This window comes from Pristis pectinata, chromosome 10, assembly GCF_009764475.1.
Source record: "Pristis pectinata isolate sPriPec2 chromosome 10, sPriPec2.1.pri, whole genome shotgun sequence".
NCBI classification, from domain to species: Eukaryota; Metazoa; Chordata; class Chondrichthyes; order Rhinopristiformes; family Pristidae; genus Pristis; species Pristis pectinata.
The window spans coordinates 40053594-40072671 of record NC_067414.1 but is presented as its reverse complement, the minus strand read 5'-3'; the positions used below and the strand labels follow the sequence as shown (position 1 = coordinate 40072671).

At 39.0% G+C, this 19078-nt stretch overlaps 1 protein-coding gene across 4 annotated transcripts in view; it reads right to left on the bottom strand.

The window, feature by feature from the left end:
* Positions 1-9354: 9354 nt before the first annotated feature.
* Positions 9355-19078, bottom strand: part of map3k7 (mitogen-activated protein kinase kinase kinase 7) — a 97756-nt gene continuing 88032 nt past the window's right edge. For all 4 annotated transcript variants that reach the window (XM_052024553.1, XM_052024554.1, XM_052024555.1 and 1 more), the window contains 3 exons: positions 14637-14698; positions 13814-13929; positions 9355-11431 (listed from right to left, as the gene is read on the bottom strand). In XM_052024553.1, the coding sequence (XP_051880513.1) occupies positions 11251-11431; positions 13814-13929; positions 14637-14698 (359 nt within the window). In that variant the 3' untranslated portion in view covers positions 9355-11250. The remainder of the gene's footprint in view (positions 11432-13813; positions 13930-14636; positions 14699-19078) is intronic.

Below are 19078 nucleotides of genomic sequence, written 5' to 3'. Positions count from 1 at the left end.
GTGTGAGGTGGTACACTTTGGAAGGACAAGCTCCAAGGCAGAGTACAAGGTTAATGATAGGATTCTGGGTAGTGTGGAGAAGCAGAGGGATCTGGGGGTTCATATCCATAGACCACTGAGAGTTGCCTCACAGGTGGATAGGGTAGGTAAGAAAGCTTATGGGATGTTAGCTTTCATAAGTCATGGGATCGAGTTTAAGAGCTGTGAGGTAATGCGAGGAAGGATGTGGAAGCGTTGGAAAGGGTGCAGAGGAGATTTACCAGGATGCTGCCTGGATTGGAGAGTATGGATTATGAGGAGAGACTAAGGGAGCTAGTGCTTTACTCTTTGGAGAGAAGGATGATGAGGGGAGACATGATAGAGGTGTACAAAATATTAAGAGGAATAGATAGAGTAGACAGCCAGCGTCTCTTTCCCAGGCCACCAATGCTCAATACAAGAGGGCATGGCTTTAAAGTAATGGGTGGGAAGTTCAAGGGAGGGAGGTTTTTCACCCAGAGAGTGGTTGGTGCATGGAATGCGCTGCCTGGGGTGGTGGTGGAGGCTGATACGTTGGTCAAGTTCAAGAGATTGTTAGATAAGCATATGGAGGAATTTAAAATAGGGGGATATGTGGAAGGGGTTAGATAGTCTTAGGCGTGGTTTAAAGGTCAGCACAACATTGTGGGCCGAAGGGCCTGTATTGTGCTGCATAGTTCTATATCCTTTAGGAGTTGAAATCTGCTGCACCTGCACAGACTCCAGATCCACCACTTGATAGTAAAGTAGCTTAGCAAGTCATTCATGTCAGGAAGCAATTAGAGATGTACTGGCCTTATCTGAAAAGTGAACATCCTGCCAACAAGCAAAAGTTTAGAAATAGCAACAGAAAGGGAAGTCAAAGTCAATGTTGTTTATGTGGTAGAAATGGGCACTCAGATGATCCTTGATAGGTTCTGCATAAGAGGCTTGTTAGATCAGATCACAGAATGGTCCTGGAGGTCATTATAAAAAAGAAAGCAACAAGTAGTGGTTGAGTAAAGTTTCTTGGATTGATAGGAAGTGGTGCCCCATAGATGTCTCTCTAGGGGCCACTGTTGTTCACCTTACTCATAAATGATTAGGCCTCAAAAATTCAAGGAATGGTGTCAAAAATTGCACAAACCAAATGCAAGTCTAAAAGGTAATAACATGAAAAGCTGCACCAAAAAAAAAAATACGGGAAAGGATGATTGCAAATTAATTCAATATAAGGAAATGTGTAGATGTAATTGGTGGGGAATTGATTCCTTGGAATAGTAAGATACAAGGTGGAATGGAGAAATCAAAATCTGTGAATGCTATAACTTCACATAGTGATAAAGGCTATACAAAAATGGGAATGCAATACTAAAATTAGATACATACTGGTTAGACAGATAAGGAGCACTGTCAGCTGCTCTATAAAGGACTTTTGGATAAAATACAGACAAGTTTCAAAGGATGATATCAAAATTAAGAGGAAGAAACCCATCAGGAACCAGTTTGGGACTTCTATCCTCAGGGAAAGACAAGATTGGAAGAAACCCGACTGCATTCTGTTGGATGGATGTGGAGAAATTGTTTCCATTAGTGTGCCAGATACATAAGGAGACAAAGATAGCAAAATCAAAGAAATTAGGAACCACTCTTTTTTTGAAATATACACATATTATGATAAGAATGATGAACCTTAAACATGTTGGGAAACACAATAAACAAAGGATATAGTTACACCATGCTATCCTGCAACCTGCTGGATTCCAACAGATCAGAGGGAGCTACACATCAATAGAAGGAGCAACTGAACAATACTGAAGAGTGGCCAACTAACATAGGGAAATACTCAATCATTCCTTGACACTCCACCAAGACCTTTCAGACATTTCTTCCCCAACTTTTCCCTTTGGGAATAATAGAAATGTAACGTTCAGTGTGGCATTTGACATCAAGTCTTTTGTTGCAGGACTGAAGTTCTAGCTTTATAATTACCAGGTTTCTGAAATATAACATCAGTAGAAGTGCTCAGGAAAACATTTTCAATTAATTATTGTTCAGAGTCCTTCCATTTTGCTTCAGAACATAAATGCCAGTGTGGACTAGTCGGGCCAAATAGCTATACTTGTGCTGTATACATATATTTATCTAACATAGGAACAAACAAAACTGAAATGAAACTGAGCCACAGCCTCTGGTGTTGCGTGTACTTTACCCACAGGTTAATTCCGGAGTTAACAAATTAGATTTTCATTATGAGTCAAGCAAAGAAAAATGTGACCAAAATTCAGAGGGTTTTTCCTTTTAAATGAGTCTTTCAGAGTCAAGCAATGTGGAGCAATAACGTAAAATCGAAACTTAGGTTAGTATTATGTGGCTTTCTCTTTATTGTGAAAAAAAATCACATTGGTGGATCTTTATCAGATAATTAGCATTTTCTTTTACTGTTCAGGGATTATGGTATTGATAAACCACTAAGAAGGTTTTTCCTTGGTTATTCTGGTGCAATTACTTTCACTATGGTCACTGAAAAACTGCATTTTTGTGAAGATTTAGAACTTCCCACTAACAAACCGCAGAGTACTTTTTGATGAAATGAACTGCTGCCACAATTACTAACCTTTCAATGTGACCAGCATCAATTAACCACGAGCTCAAGTTCTCAGAACATATAATACAGTAGCTTAGTGAATTAGCAACCAAAGGTTGTGAGCTGAATTCTATCATTGCATATTGTGAAACTGGATTTCTGACCGAGCACCATAAAAGTAAACATGCAAAAGTCCAGTTTAGAAGTAAAAGTTGAAGTGGCTCTTTAATCTCCTACAGGCAGATTGGCATTCCTGTCCAATCTGGCCAAAGTGTGTGCCAGTCCTGCACCAAGCCAGATTCCTAATGCGTTCTGGTGTAATGATGATTTTTAAAAAAATGGACAGACCTATGCGCAATGAACAAGTATCAATTTAAGACAAGTCAATTTGAGACAATGCAAAATCCTCCAATACCTGGGGATGAAACATAGCTGCCTGGGATCAACATTCCACAATCCATCATTACCCCTGTCTTGCCTTGTTCCATCAGAACAACCAATTGGATGTTGGAGCAAAGTGGTCCTGCAAGCCTCGCAATGTTTCATGGATGCAGATTAATAGAACCTCTTGCTACTTACCATTAACTAGAAAGAAACAGATTATGGTCAGAGTGGAGGACTTCAATGCTTAGTGGATTGGGGGTACTAATGGCCAAAGTACGAGCTTTGAAAGACATGGCTACCAGATTGGCTTGAACTAAGTAGTGAGAAAATAAAGTTGATCTTACCACTCAGTCTGCTTACGTCTGAGGTAATAGTTCTATTGCGGAGTCACCTCGATGTAGGACCCAAGACCTCATTTACTTCAAGGACGATTCTTGGCCCGAGGAATATGGAAAGGAATTATTTTACCTATTTAATGGTTTTAAAGATTTTTAAAGTGTTTTATGATTTCTTTAAAAATAAATTCTGCTGTTAATTATTTATATCATTTTTAATTGTTCTTAAATGTCTTTTAACAACTGAACAGAACACTGCTTGAGGGTTACTCACTGGATATTGCTATGGAGCTCATTGGTGCGGAGTGAGATTGACCGTTTGCATCTGGCCCTGGTGGAAGGCTGGGACTTTGGGTCAGGACATCAGAGGGTGGCTCAAGTCTAAGAAGATCCGACCCAATATTCCCCTATGGAGCTCAGTGACAAATTTTGCTTGCAAATATTCTTAAGAAGCACCTGGGGATGTTTCACTGCTTTAGAGATGCCATATGGATACAAATTGGCAGCTGTGCAGGTTACAATTGTGGGGCTTGAAAGATAGTCATAGAGTAATACAGCACGGATCCAGGTCCTTTGGCCCTACAAGTCGACACCGACCACAGTGCCCGCCCAACTAGTCCGTATTTCCTGCATTTGGCCCATATCCCTCTAAGCCCTGCCCCTCCATGCATCTATCCAAGTGCTTCTTAAGTGATACTATTGTACCTGCCCCGACCACTTCCTCTGGCAGCTCATTCCATACACTCACCACCCTCTGCATGAAAAAGTTGTCCCTCAGGTTCCTTTTAAATCTTTCCCCTCTCACCCTAAACCTATGCTCCCTAGTTTCCCTTACCCTGGGGAAAAGACTGTTACCATCCATCTTATCTATGCCTCTCATAATTTTAAACACTTCTATAAGATTGGTAAATATCACCCTTCATTCCCCTGCATTCCAAGGAATAAAGATAGTTCCAGGTAACACAGTTCCTAGAATATAGTTCCTGGTAATTCCTTTTCCTGCAAAAATAATTACAAAGAACAACTTTTTAGATTCTCTTCAGCAGTAGCTTTATGAAACTGATCATTAACTGCGCGATGCACACTTTGATCAATTCTCTCCTTAAAGAATGATTGGGAACCAATATACATTTTAGCTGCAGGATTTGCATATTAAAAGAGCTTGTGGTTGAGAGGTGGACACTGTAGTGGTAGGTCTCTTTAAATGGTGCCATCAGTTTTTACCAAGGCAGCAGGCCAATCAAGCTCATTTTATGTCTGTAACTGGGACATAACCACAGATCAAAGCAAGTTTAACCTGACTCCACTGCTTCTGAAACCTGGTCTTCCATCACAAAAATGAGTGCAAATTGTTGACAGAACTTACTACAGTAAAACTTCATTAACCTGTTTAGAAATCCTGATGGTTTGGCATCTGGTTCAAAGGTAATGTTTGTGATATTCCCGACCCACTCACCTGGTTCTCTTGGATGCTCTCAGTTTAAAAATTTACCTGGTTGACTGAAATGTTACTGTGTATCTTAAAAAGTGAATGAAAATAACATCCAATAGTCTGGTGCCAGATGGCAGATTTTCCAAAGTCCTAAACATGCTGGATTAACATTTTATGGTAATGAGCATCTCCATGACAGGATTGCAAACCTCAGTTACAGTCTCAAAGAATTTATTTGAGGTATCTCTCAAGCATCACAGAATGGGTCAGCAAAGGGCTCTGAATGAACAATACAGAAAATGCTGATGTATCTTACCTGGAACTTTGCATTTAATCTTTTCCAAGTTGAAATCTATTTTCCTTCATAAAAGTAGTAAAATAGCATTTAAATAAATAGGGACATAGTAGGCCAATTGGTTCCAGGTTTTCCTTGCCAAGTTTATGTATGATTATTGGAGTCCTTTGGCAAACATGAATTTATTTCCTCTCTCCTCAATTCACCCAATTGTTTTCTATTGAAAGACTGTAGTAGCTCAACCTGTTGACATCTCCAAAAACTTGAACAGTTGCACACTCTGATACAACATCAGTTTTCACTGTTTAAGGTACAGGTCTTCTTTGTGCATCCTCTTGAGCAGGATTGACATTTATCACGTATTTTTGCATGATAAATTTCAATCCTAACAAAACAAAAAAGTCAGAATTTTAAAAACACATCTTATACAGCAGAATCTTTTCAGGTAGTATAAAAGCTGCACCACCAACAAGCTTTTAATGCTCTGCATAATGGGTCTGCTTCACAAGTTGAAAATGAACTATGAATGATTAAAATGATTTATGTAAAAAAATAAGGTTGAGAATATTTGAAATAGCCGGTTGACATTTTATAGTTGGAGTATGAATCACTGGATATCCAATTTCTTTTCACACTGAAAATAGTTCATTTGAATATTTTCTCCACCGAAACTCTAAGAATTAGACCTCAAGACCATGGCCAAAACTGAAGGACTACTAAAGATTAAGAACAAATGAAAATGTAGGAAACAATGTGTGGAGCTCTTCTGCCACAAGAGGAGGAGAATTAGTGCACATACACCCATATATACACAGAGAAACACAAGGCTGGGGGAGGATGAAAAATGTAGCACATGCCTGGAGCTGGAGAAAGGTATGTGCATATGTCTTGAAGATCCACTGTACTATAGTAATGCTGTCAGCTGTAGCATGGAAGGTAAAAGATACAGTCCTGGCTGAAATTTACTCAGAGCTTTCGTTCTGAAAGGCATAGAAATTATTAACTTTTTCATTAGTTTCCCATTTACTCCATTGCAAATCATAGAAATCATAGCAGTTTTCCAAAAAGCCATCCGATATGCTTTCAATTCCTTTTTTCTAATAGTTCATTCATCAGACTACTTCCTTCAGAGGATTTACCCAAAATAGCTCAGATGCAGCACACTACCCGAGGTTGGGCGACCATACTTAGCATTGCAAAAGTCTACATAGCATTGTAACCAAGTGATTGATTTCACTCACAGTGAAAAGTTCACAAATTTCTTGCAGTCATAAAATATTATTTTATAAACATTTCAAAGCAATTCTCAGCAATACTTCGATAATTCAGAATGAAATCTGAATTTGGAGATAATTAGTTGATTGATTGGTGGAATTATTATTGTGGTTCAGATTCAATGCCCATTGTGTTTGTTTTGTTCAACTTAATTTAAACTAAAAAAAAATCTACATCTTTTGTTGTTTTTTAATCATTACTTCTCTGTCATGGAGTCATAAGCTTATTCTGACTTCAATTTAGAAAAAAAACATGCAGACTCCTTCGACACAGAAGTTTCTTGAACAGATTTGCGATTACAGGGAAAAATAATAATTATTAAACAGTAATACTTGTAATAGTTGCTAGCTTAGAAATTGTTTAGGAAAGGTAACATTCAAAATTGACACATGCCCTGTTTCAAGTAATCAAACTGCATTGATTAGAGGGTTTTTTGAAAATACAATTATCTGAACAAAAAATCTGTTGACATAGCAAACTAAACAATTCACCTTGAATTTTACAAACACTGGATTTTATTAATTTGAATAAATCTACCCATGAGTATTTATTCAATTATTAAAGCCAGCCCAGAAATTTGACAATGCAGTGCTTTGTTTTGGGCACTAAGCCTCCAGTATAGCAGCAGAAAGTGAATGATTAATACAAACTAGAAATGTGTCATTTACATATTGATAAAAATCCACCATGCAGTGCCACATTTGAAGGAGACAGGCCACTTACTTGCATTAGCAAAGGGTCTACCTCCTGTTTGAGGTTTTCTCTGGAAGATAGGTTTGATAAGGTAGCTGGCTGCATTCAATTAAACCAGGACTACTACCTGATTCAAGTGCTCTTGTTCCTCACTGACTCAAGCTTTGCTATGATACAAGCAGCTGCCAAAACTCCCACTTTACTTCATCAGCAAGTTGCTTTTTGATCTTCAGTTTGCCAGCTCAATTGAAATTAACCCAAGGCCCAATTTCAGGAGTGAATCAGGCCTCTTCATCTGGCTGCAGAAACTGCTAAAGAAAGCTAATTAATACTGCTCAAATTCCACAGTAAAGAATAGGAATCCTCATGTGGGTAGATTAGTGGTGAAAAGTGTTGTGGGCATTTGGCACAGAAAGAGCCATTTAGACTAGAAGTTTTATCCAATAGGTATGCAAGTAATGGCAGAAAGTTTTGCTGTCTTTTCTGTCCAAATGAAAATCACCAAAAATCATTCAGAAATTATTCAGGAAATCAATGTTCAAATTATTATATGCATTGAAATATAAATACCACTTAAATATATACAACTATTTTGGTAGAATCTTGAAATTCTTACCTCACGTGCTTTCAAATAGCATATAAAGCTGAATTATGTAGTTTGGAATTATACTTAACACTGCAAGCTATGCAAAAGACATAGCAAATATGCATTTTTATTTGGAATTCTATAAACCTATTCAAGTAAACATGGGAGACTTACTTTGTTGTTTAGAGATTTTTTGGCAGGAGGGCCTTTATTAATCTGATATGCAAGACCTCAGAATTTTGCATAAAGCAGGGCCATTGTGAGTTAGTTAAGTAACCTAGGACATGATTCATATTCTCTTTTATGTCAGTTAACACGCTTGTTTCCTCATGAAACTTTCAGACAAAATTACTTGAAGCACTATTTGGACCCTTCTTTAACAAAGATGCAGTCCAATACTCAAAGCTGAAATTGGAGCTTAGCTGTAAAAATAGTTTATCCTTAATTACATCTAAGGCACAACATCAGATTTCTTAACTGACATTGAAGTAAATGAAAAACTTCTAAACTTTATTTTTCTTTGTAAATGCTATTGCAGTCCTCCAAGGACTCACCTTTTAGATTCAATAACAGCAAACATGTCTGAAAACACAGCCCTCATCCCTAAATGCATACACAACCCACTTTTCAAACAAAGCCATTTTCTAAAGAGGTACCTCTCCCTTCCCCTCCCATGTACCGATCTTATTTTCTGGTAATACTATTTCATGCTGGTACACAGTTCTACAAATGCCAACAGCACACTAGTAACTTGCATACATTGGCATTCTTCATGCGGGAGCTTAGGCTGCGAGTTAGCAATCCAAATGTGGGAGAGCATCACAGTTGAGCAGACTACTACTCTCACTCAATGCCTGCACACGTTATTTCTTTCCTACACAGGCTGCAGGAGTGAGATTTATCTCTCTTGCCAAAGTTCAAGGCAGCCAATTATATCATCCCCAGTGCAACCCTGACCGTCAGGGAAACTAGACCAAAGTTTTTGGTCTATTCAGCATGGTACCATGCCATCCTGGTGAATTTATTCATAAATGAAGTGTTTTCAAGTTAAAAAGCTGACAAGAATGTGTAGAAATAAACAAGCAGGTAGAAGGATATACCAAATAAAAAATTCATAATTTCTGAAGACTCTGGGAAAGGACCTTATTGAGCAATTAAAAAGCATGCTAAAATGTACATAAATTAACACAAGATTGGTTATTGTTTTGAATTCTAACAGATGGCTGCAGAATTAGCCTAATAAGCAGACTCCATTAATTTTGTTGAGGTATTTCAACTTTCTATTGACAGCCAGTATCCCTCAATCAGTTGACCAATGAACATTACAATTTAACCCAACCCTCCCTGGAAAAAAAAGTTTGACCTACAAAATACCATTCAAAATAAGCCACTCTTTCAAATAAATATATATGTATATACAGTTGTTGTTTTACAGAATCTGTTGAAGTTTTTTTTGTATAAAATCTGCAAACACTAATTTCTTGCATTAGTGAAAATAAAGTGAAATATAGAAATAGAGAGAACCACAGAATTTTGTTTGTTCACAGCATATTGGAATAAACTGAACAAGAAAACTAATCCTAATATTTTGATGCAGATATGCTTCTGCAGTCCTCAAGAGGGTCCAATGGCTTAAAGTTTTATTCAACTGTTGAACAAGACAGCTGACTATAACTGAATGACTATCCTTTTACTGGAGTGAATACATTTAAATGAAAAGACATGAGCTTTCTTTTGACTCAAACAAGTAAAACAAGCTGCTCAAAGGAGTTCTTATCCGATTGTTTTAATCCAGCTTATATACATCCTTCAAAAAGGATACCATCTCTAACAAAAATACTTGCTTTGAAATTGTGGTTGTAACTTCCAGAATTATAATGACCTATCTCCCATAAGAATGAGCAAGTGTCTGGCTGAGCAACTAACCGTAAGGTTCTGCTCAGGCTGGATCTACCAAAGCAACCAACATTTCACTTATGTCACATTAATAAATCCTTTGTGGATCCTCTGCCAATGCTAATTTAGAGAATGTAAACAATTACAGTACTGCTAACTCCACCTGGCCCAGCTGCATGTCTCACAAGCCCATCCATGCTCCATGCTAAGAAAAAAATAAAGTGCAATTTGTCCAACTTGTTGTCTTCAACCAAGTTCCATTTTGTTATGTGAACATACTTTCAAACCTGATTATTGAAAAAAATACCACTCTGCTAAAATCCATAGGGGTATTATTTTGTGGTGGCCAATTATACAATAAAAGAAAACTTTAATTTTTTTTTATTTACAGTGTGGTAATAGGCCCTTCCGGCCCAACGAGTCCACGCCGCCCATTTTAAACCCAAATTAACCTACCCGTACGTCTTTGCAATGTGGGAGGAAACCGGAGCACCCGGAGGAAACCCACGCAGACACGGGAGAATGTACAAACTCCTTACAGACAGCGACGGGAATCGAACCCCGATCGCTGGCGCTGTAATAGCGTCGCGCTAACCGCTACGCTACCGTGCCGCTTCAACAAATCTGTAATCATCTCTTGGACAAATCTTCAATTTCCCTACAGATAAATTTTAGAGCCTAACTTTAGGACGGCATAAAATAAAGCATACAAGGATGGTTCATTGATCCAGTATTCCCAGGAAACACATCACAGAATATAAAAGGTTATTGGGCTGAGTGCATTGTGAGTACTGTTCCCTGCACACTGGATCACCCCATATGCTTCATGAATGACTTTTACTTACTTCAGATTTAGCTTTCTAACATAACTGTTATGTCCAAGATAATTTTCTACATATATATATTTATTTAACATTTAAAACTTAAGGCTGTATGACACATACCGTCCACATCAGTGAAAAAACAAAGTTAGTGTAGTGGCATCAGCACCGAAGACAGCTATCAAGATACTGCTGTTTTCAGTTTATAAAAGCTTCTGGAATTCTTTTTTAAAAAAGTGTTTCTCCTTCTGTAGGACAAACTGTGCAATATGAGTTTGGAATAGCTATGCTCAATGCACTCTATTTAATTTCACATTACAAATACCTCAGAGATTAATACTACTGGATACTTTCAGAACGTTCCAAAATATCCAGCAATAGGATCTTTTTTTTTAATTAGCATAGAGCACTGGACAGCTACCATTACTGCAGATCTGTCCCAATTAAAGAATATTATAGTTAACATATGGTGACCAAAGGAAAATACTGCTAGCCTCCAAGGCACATTAGCATCCAGCATTATGAGCAATTAAGTCCATAACAGGTAAGAATGATCAGTGGGGCATAACAATCAGTTTGTTTTGGTTTAGATATTCCCTTCCCTTCTTGTAACATCTTAACTGAATTGCAGTTTCTTACAAATAATTTATTGCCACAATTTTATCTAAAACATCTCTCAAATCTAATTGGTGATCGAACTAAAATATGCATGGAATGAAATTAAATACTAACCTATTTAAAAAAAAATCAACTAAAGACAATGTTTGTCAGATGTACAAGGCTGCAATGGAGATGCACAGAAATCCACTTCCAGAACACAACAGAAAGGCCCGAACACTGAATTAAGTTATCCATAACAGGTCATCTCCCAATAAAATCAGTCTTTGTGTGACTAAGCAATAGTCTCGGGCATGTAGCATAGATACAAGGGCCCATGCATTCCATTGCCTCAGGATGTGCCCTGCCGCTTTTGCTGCTGGGCTCTTATGTATTCTAGCCGCTTCTTACATTCTTGATAGTATGTAGATAAACTTTTGTTTTCTTCCAAAAGCTTCTTATGTTCTTGAACCAGTCGGGAGGTATTCTGTTGATCTTTTTCATCCTGGTCCAGTTCTGCTATTAATTCTTGCCTATAATTTAGAATCAAATTTTAAAAAGTTACTGAACTTTGTATGTGTTAATACCATACTACAAAATATGTTTTTGAATCAATGAGAGAGGATGCAAGTGATATTTACTAGAATAATATCAGGGAGCAAGTTGTAGAGTTTTGAACCTCAGCATCAGGTAGAGCAATCAGAATTGAAAGTATGGAAGAGGTCTATTTAGCACAAACATACTAGTCTGCAGATCCACAGAGGAGGGAGGCAAAGCTCTGGAAATATTCAAAAGTCAAGACAAGAATTTTAAAATCAAGGGTTTGCTTAACCAGGTCAGCTAGCTCAGAGTGAAAAACAAACAGAACTTGCAGGGAGTTTGCATACGGGTGGAAACAAGATGATTTCATTTTCAGCTTACCATTCTCTCACCTGAAATTTCACTGTCCTCCCTTCATCTCTCCCCTCACATAGAGTCATGGGGAGATATAGCAAGGAAACATGCCTTCCAGCCTACTGAGCCCATGCCAACCATCAACCATCCATACCACTAGTCCTACAATAATCCTATTTCATTCATCCCACATGCCTATCAACTATTCCAAATCACCGTACACTAAGGGCAATTTACAATATGCAATTACCCTGCCAAAATGCGTGTTTTTAGGATGTGGGACGAAATCTAGGCAGTCAGACAGAGAGAGCACACAAACTCCACAGATATCTGCTGAGGTCAGGATCGCACCTTAGTCGCTGGAGCTGTGAGATAGCAGCTACTTTGCCACCTACAATACACCCATCTCATAATTCACAGCAACCCCCTCAACCACACCATCCCCTTTGGCCTCACTAATTCTATTATAACACAGAAGAAGCCATTTCTGAAGGTTTCCACATATTATTCCCAGACTTCATTCACTTACCCCACCCCACCCTCCAAACAATCACAACCCAGCTTTCTCCTGCAGTGAGCCTGGAAGGAGAAGCAAAACTGCACTCCCCAATAACTATATTTCTACTTTTCCTACATTCAAAGGGTATGCAGCCATTTAGCCTTCATTCACCAGGACATTTCTACTGTTACCAATAAGCTCAGTCACATCCTCAACACTGTTTATGACAGGGTTCCTATTAAGACCATCAATCTCTCTCAACTGGTTATTCCACAGGTACGTTTCTAACTACCACTACCCAATTTCCAAGGAATGCACATTTGAACATGTATAGCAGACAAACAGTTTATGCATTCATTACCAAATCTGGTTAGGCCACAAAATTCTATTATGTCTTGCTTTTCTCTGCCTAAACTGCTAATAATTCTGGGATCATGTTGGCATTGACTGCAAAAATAACTCCCAGTTAATTTCTGCTGCAAGCTTTTTTTTCTTAAATACCTTGCGCCTTATCAACCCTGCCAACAGCTTGCGAGTTCATGAATGTCAAATTCTTAAGATTTTTGTCATTTATAGTAATTTTATGTCCTTGCACTGTACTACTGCCACAAAACAACAAAGTTCACTTCATCTAAGTCTGGTGATAATAAATCTGATTCTAATTCTGATCCATTTATTTGCCACTATTGTTTCTCCCACTTGCCCTCACCCACCAGGTTAAATTTCTTCGAAGCTTCCCACTTGGCTGAGACCAGAACTTGTATCTTTCTCTAGTTTCTCCCCCATTTATGAAGTTGGTTGAGAGATATCTTTATCAGGACATTGGGGAGAAATTTCCCTGCTCTTCCTTTTCAACATCCCTGGGTCAATATAACAGTGGGAACACCATCATTAGAAGGGAGGTGGAGGCTCATGGAGAGGATGAAGGTTTTCTTTCACAATTGCTATTTTTGTCCCTGGTGAGAAGTCATGTGCTAGAGGGTTGCTGTTGAAGTAACTTTGATGAGCTCTGGAAATACAACCTGTGGATAATGCATAGTGCAATCACAGTTTACAAAATAATGCTGGGACAGATGATGAATCTGGTGTTTAGAATTGCACCCAAGTTATCTGCACAGACCTGAACAACATCAAGATTTTTCAGTCTTGTCAAGCCTATAGTTATGTGACCATTGCAATTTGACACCTATTTGAATCTTCTAGATGATAGTGAGGTTTTCAGGGGTCAAAAGACTAGCCCCTGATCAGAGTATTCAATATCTCCCTTGCTCTTGTTGCTTGAATGTTGTGGTCTGTCTGCCATCTCCTTCTCAGGGCACCCAAATTAACTTTGATTCCACCATCCCAAGAACAAAAAAAAACTGGCAGACACACGTAACAAGTTATTTTTTCATCGTCACTCTGTCTCAGAGATGCTGTGTAGTAATGCAATATTATCAGAACTTGCAACAACAAAAACTTGCAGGTTTGACATTAACTTATCCCTTGTACAACAAGGAAAATACAAATAACTCTCACTTACTTTCTCTGTAGTAACAATGCTATTTCAGTTTGAACTTTCAGGTATTCCTGAGCCATTTTGCAATGCTGCTCAAATACAGACATGGATTCTTTGGAGTTTGGACATGGGGCTAGTGGCTGCAGAGAAATGTAAAATCACAAATGAAAATTGCCTTTAAGCATGCCTTTAAAAGCTAATCTAAAAACCACAGATGGAAAATTAAATACATAGGTTTATCAGAATTATCAGGAAACAATGGATCTTCAAGTTTATAGAGGGGTTATATTCAATGCACATGGTGGAAGAATAGATAAGAACAGGGCCAGATTTACTAAATCCTTAACTACATCAGTACACAGGCATTGATGTGGAAAAGACACTAGCCAATGGTACGGAAGGGCAAGGATAACCTCACGTTGTTCCCACTCAATCTATAAAAGTGTCATCCTGCTCCTGGTATCGGGCATTTCCATGGAACTGAAACATTAACTTGATTACTTTTACCACAGATAATGCCCTGTCCGGCTGAGCACTTCCAGCATTTTCTGTTCTTATTGCCAAGATAACAGCTGAAACAAGTGCTCAAGGAATTCCCCTTGTCTTCAGTCACCTAAAATTCAGTGAGGAACAGACCACTTACGGAGTGTAAAACTTTGTATTTTATGTCACAAGAACACTTATTCAACTGCATGTTCACTTCATAAATTAGTATAAATTATTTCCTTGAGAGAATGATTCAGAACACAAGCACAGAGAACCCAAATATTAAGCTTCACAGTGAGTTAATGCTTAGTATTTAAAATAATCAATCAAAATAGTTTTAGGCGCATAGTGACATTCTTACCTGTAACTGGTGATCCAGCGTAAGATATGCCATTGGGATAGAGTTATCAGAACCATTTGTATCTGGAAAATAATTGTTAGAGCATTAACTCAAATTATTAGGTTACATACATTTCGTTATGTTTATTTATGGGAACTGACTTCAAATCTTGTCAAAGTCCAGCTGTCTGAGGGCAGCTGCTTGCTTAGTCTGGTAAAGAACATCATTTATAAAACAAGTTTCACAGACCAGCTGTTTGTTCAAGTGGATTTAGGCTATCTATAGCTCCAGCAAGTGAGAGAGTATTTTTCCTCATATTCTTTCTTCATTATTTAAACTTTGCCTTAGAATGTTGTATTTCAGAAGAGATGCACACACTACAGTGGTGCAATGGGAGGTCTTGATTCACAACTTTTGCATGGTAGTAGGGGATGGACTTTTACTGTCACTGCTTCAAGGGGCAAGATCCTGATCTTAGATAGCAATTCGGGAGGGTGGAGAATGAGAATACAAGTGAAGATGATCAAAATATTGGCCTATACTCTGCATGTACACTAACTAGTCTTTGATCAACATTGGCGACATTGTTTTTAGTCCCTTTTCAATCAGTTCGTGACGTAAGTGGGCTTTAAAAGAAAACAATTGACAACAATTAAAGTATGTAAAAATAGCTGTTAATAATCTTCAATTACTTCTTAAGTTATTTCATTATTCCCACATAATGTTTGAAGCAGTTCTTTTCTGAACTGCCCCATTTCAATGCCATCTCTTTGGAATTATTAGCCACACTGGCCACAGTATGCAAGTTAAAGTTATGCGACTATACAATTAAGGAACTATTTGAGTTGACTCACACACGATTATTTTGGCTGTGTAATTCAATATTCTATTCATTTTCTTAAATGTTTTCCAAAGTCAACCAAGATCATGCAAGGACAAATGATATAACCAGCATCTGAACTATAGTAACAAGAATATTACTTTTAGCTTTTGGACTGATGGTAAATCACTTAGATATTGGCCATTGATCTTTTTCATTTATTTTTCAGGATTTGCTTGTCGCTTGAAAGATCAGCATTTATTGCCCAACCCTAAACGCTCTTCAGCCTGAGATGTTTGCTTGGCCATTTAAGAATCAACCACATTTGAGAGTCTGGAGTCATGTAAAGACCAGACAGGCTAAGGAAGGTAGATTTTCCTCCCTGAAGTTCGTCAGTGAATGACAGTTAGAACTACTCAGTGGTTCTGTGGTCATCATGATTTTATTAAATGGCAGACCAAGCTCTGGAGCCAAATGGCCTACTCCTGATCCTCTTCATGTATTCATGCAATCATGGTGATTTTCTTTAAAATGCTAGATTATTAATTAAATTATAATTTCATAGATTCCATGGTGACATTTGAACTTGGGTCTCTGGATTATTGGTCTTAACTGCTGCACCAATGTATACCATAGGGAAGGGGGCCTAATTAAACAGAAAGACAAACTGGTCCATAATTATTTAATAGCATACCTATTACACATCAAAGTTTTTCCCTTTTTTTGTCATGTTTCATAAACTAAAACTAATTGTAAGATTGAAATGGAGAGAGGAACATTTTTTTAAAAAACAGCAGCCCCAAACGCAGCAAGTTACGTGGTGGTGTCTATTGAAAAAAAATTCCAGTACAAACACATTGTATCAGGTCTTGTTGTGGTAGTTAGTTTAATCAAGTGACCAGTAAAGTCCTTGTCAAGTATCTCATCCGTCCACACCTGACAACCCTGTAGCTCAATCACATCAATATTCTTTAAATTCCTTCATTCTCAAAAAGTAAAATATTAAAGATTTGAATTTCTGATCCAATTTCACAAAAATATATCCAATAACTGGAAGAACCTATGAAAAATATTGAGGTGTATTTAAATGGTGAATAAAGCTTAACAAATAAACTTTAGGTTTCCAAAAGAGCGGATTTATTTTATTAGCTCAATTTTTGAGCTGTGCTAGAGTTGAATGTGGGCTTGTGAGTGCTTTCCTTTTCCATCAGACACTAGTGTATTTTGGCAAGACCTGACTGAATCAGCACAAAATATTATATCATTTAAATATGAGCTTTTAAACTACTACAAATGTAATTTCGATCAGAGCAGTAATAACAACTTGAGACAGGAACAGGAAGAAGCCATTTAGCAAATCATGCCTGTTCTTTCAGTAAGATCATGGTTGACCTTTTACCTCAGCATCACTTCCCTGTGCAAACCCGATACCTTTATTTCCCTAATACTCTGGTCTTTTGTATACCAAGTGGCCGAGCCTTTGTAGCCCTCTTTGTTAGTGAATGCTGTAGTTTCACTACCCTCCATATGAAGAAATTTCACCTCATCTCAGTTGTGCACAAAACAAGCCAAGCACCAGTGGCATGGTGGATTGCTACTGATTGCACCCATTTGACAGCTTTATCACACTGCACCCAGATTTTCAAACGCAGGTACATTGACCCATTGTTAATGATCTGAAGCTGCATTGATTAGAGGCCAAACTTCACTCAGCTCTCTTTTGCATATTGATGCTACACTTAAAGTTCAGTTTAAAAGAGTTCAAATTCAGTCAATTAATCTGCCACATGTATGCCAGACCTATGCCCAACAGTCAATTGAAACCACTCAACGTCTGATTGCCTTCATTTACAGTAGTTATTTGAACAAAATTTAAGTTCAAATTGGTTTACTGCAATAACCTCTTGGCCTTTGACCTGTCAATAAATACATGTACACATCAATGAATGCAACAACCGCCAGCATTTATATAGCATCTTTAATGTAATAAGCTATTCCAAGGCACTTCACAGTAGTGCCTTCAAACACAATTAGATGCATTAAAATACAAACACTGAAAAACTTGAGTAAAAAAGTGGGTTTTATGGGTGCAGAAAGTAAAGCAGAACGAGAGGGCGAGGAAAGAATTTCCATAGTTTAGGTGCAAAACAACCAACATCTGGATTGCGAATGGTGTAACAACGAAAACTGGTGAAATACAGAAGGGTGGTATGCAGAGAGCAGATATCTTGAAAAGTTGAGGGGCAGTAGGGGTTGCAGAGAAAAGGTGGGATGTTGATTTCATTTGAGAAGGTTTCACACTTCGGGCTCAAACTGCTCGCTGAAACCTTGGGGGACGTTCTCCTTTATTGTAGCCATAAGGAGGGCCGCAAAAGGCCCTTCCACCACCATCAATGCTGCCCTCACCCGCATCTCCTCCATTTCCCGTATGTCAACACTTGGCCCATTCCCCCCTGACATAACAGGGACAGGGGTCCCCTTGTCCTCACCTACCACACACGAGCCTCCGCATCCAACACATCAATCTCTGCAACTTCCGCCACCTCCAACGGGATCCCGTCACCAGGCACATCTTCCCCTCTCCCCCCCCACCCCACCGCTCTCCACAGGGATCGCGCTCTCTGCAATTCCCTTGTCCACTCATCCCTCCCCACTGATGACCCTCCTGGCCCTTATCTCTGAAACCGCACTAAGTGCTACACCTGCCCCTACACTTCCTCCCTCATCACCATTCAGGGCCCTAAACAGTCCTTCCAGGTGAGGCAGCGCTTCACCTGTGAATCCAAAGGTGTCATTTATTGCATCTGGTGCTCCTGGTGTGGCCTCCTCTACATCGGTGAGACCCGACGCAGACTGGGTGACCACTTCGTCGAGCATCTTTACTCCATCCGCTGTAAAAGCAAGGACCTCCCAGTGGCCAGCCACTTCAATTCCATATCCCACTCCCATACCGACATGGCCTCCTCTACTGCCACGTTGAGGCCCGACATAGGTTGGAGAAACAACATCTCATATTCTGCCCTGGTAGTCTCCAACCTGACGGCCACAACCTCAATTTCTCTGACTTCTGGTAACCCCTCCCCTCTTCTCCTTTTTTCTCCCTCCTTCCCCCTTCCCTCCTGTGTCTTCCATCATTCCTGTGGCTCCCTATCCCCTCCTCTTTTCCCTTCCCCCACCCTCATGACCTACCCATCTATTCCCCACCTCCTTCCCTTTATTCCACGATCCACTGCCCTCTCTTACTGGATCCCTTCTTCTACAGCCCTTTGCCTCTTCTACCTATCACCTCTCAACTTCTTACATCTCCCCCCCTCTCTCCCCCCTCTCGCCTGCCTGCATGTGCTTCTCCCCCTCCCCCGATCTTTTTATTCTGGCTTCTGTCCTCTTGCTTTCCAGTCCTGATGAAGGGTCTCGACCCAAAACATCGACTGTTTATTTCCCTCCATAGATGCTGCCTGACCTGCTGAGTTCCTCAAGCACTTTTTGTGTGTGTTGCTCCAGATTCCAGCATCTGTAGAATGTGTCTACAAGAAGATTTCTCTGTTTTGGTGTTGGAGCAATGCAATGGATAGTTTCCTCCACCTCAGTAGTAAAACCAATGCAGTCTGCCCTCTGGAAGTTCCATTTTAGCACTCACTTAGAT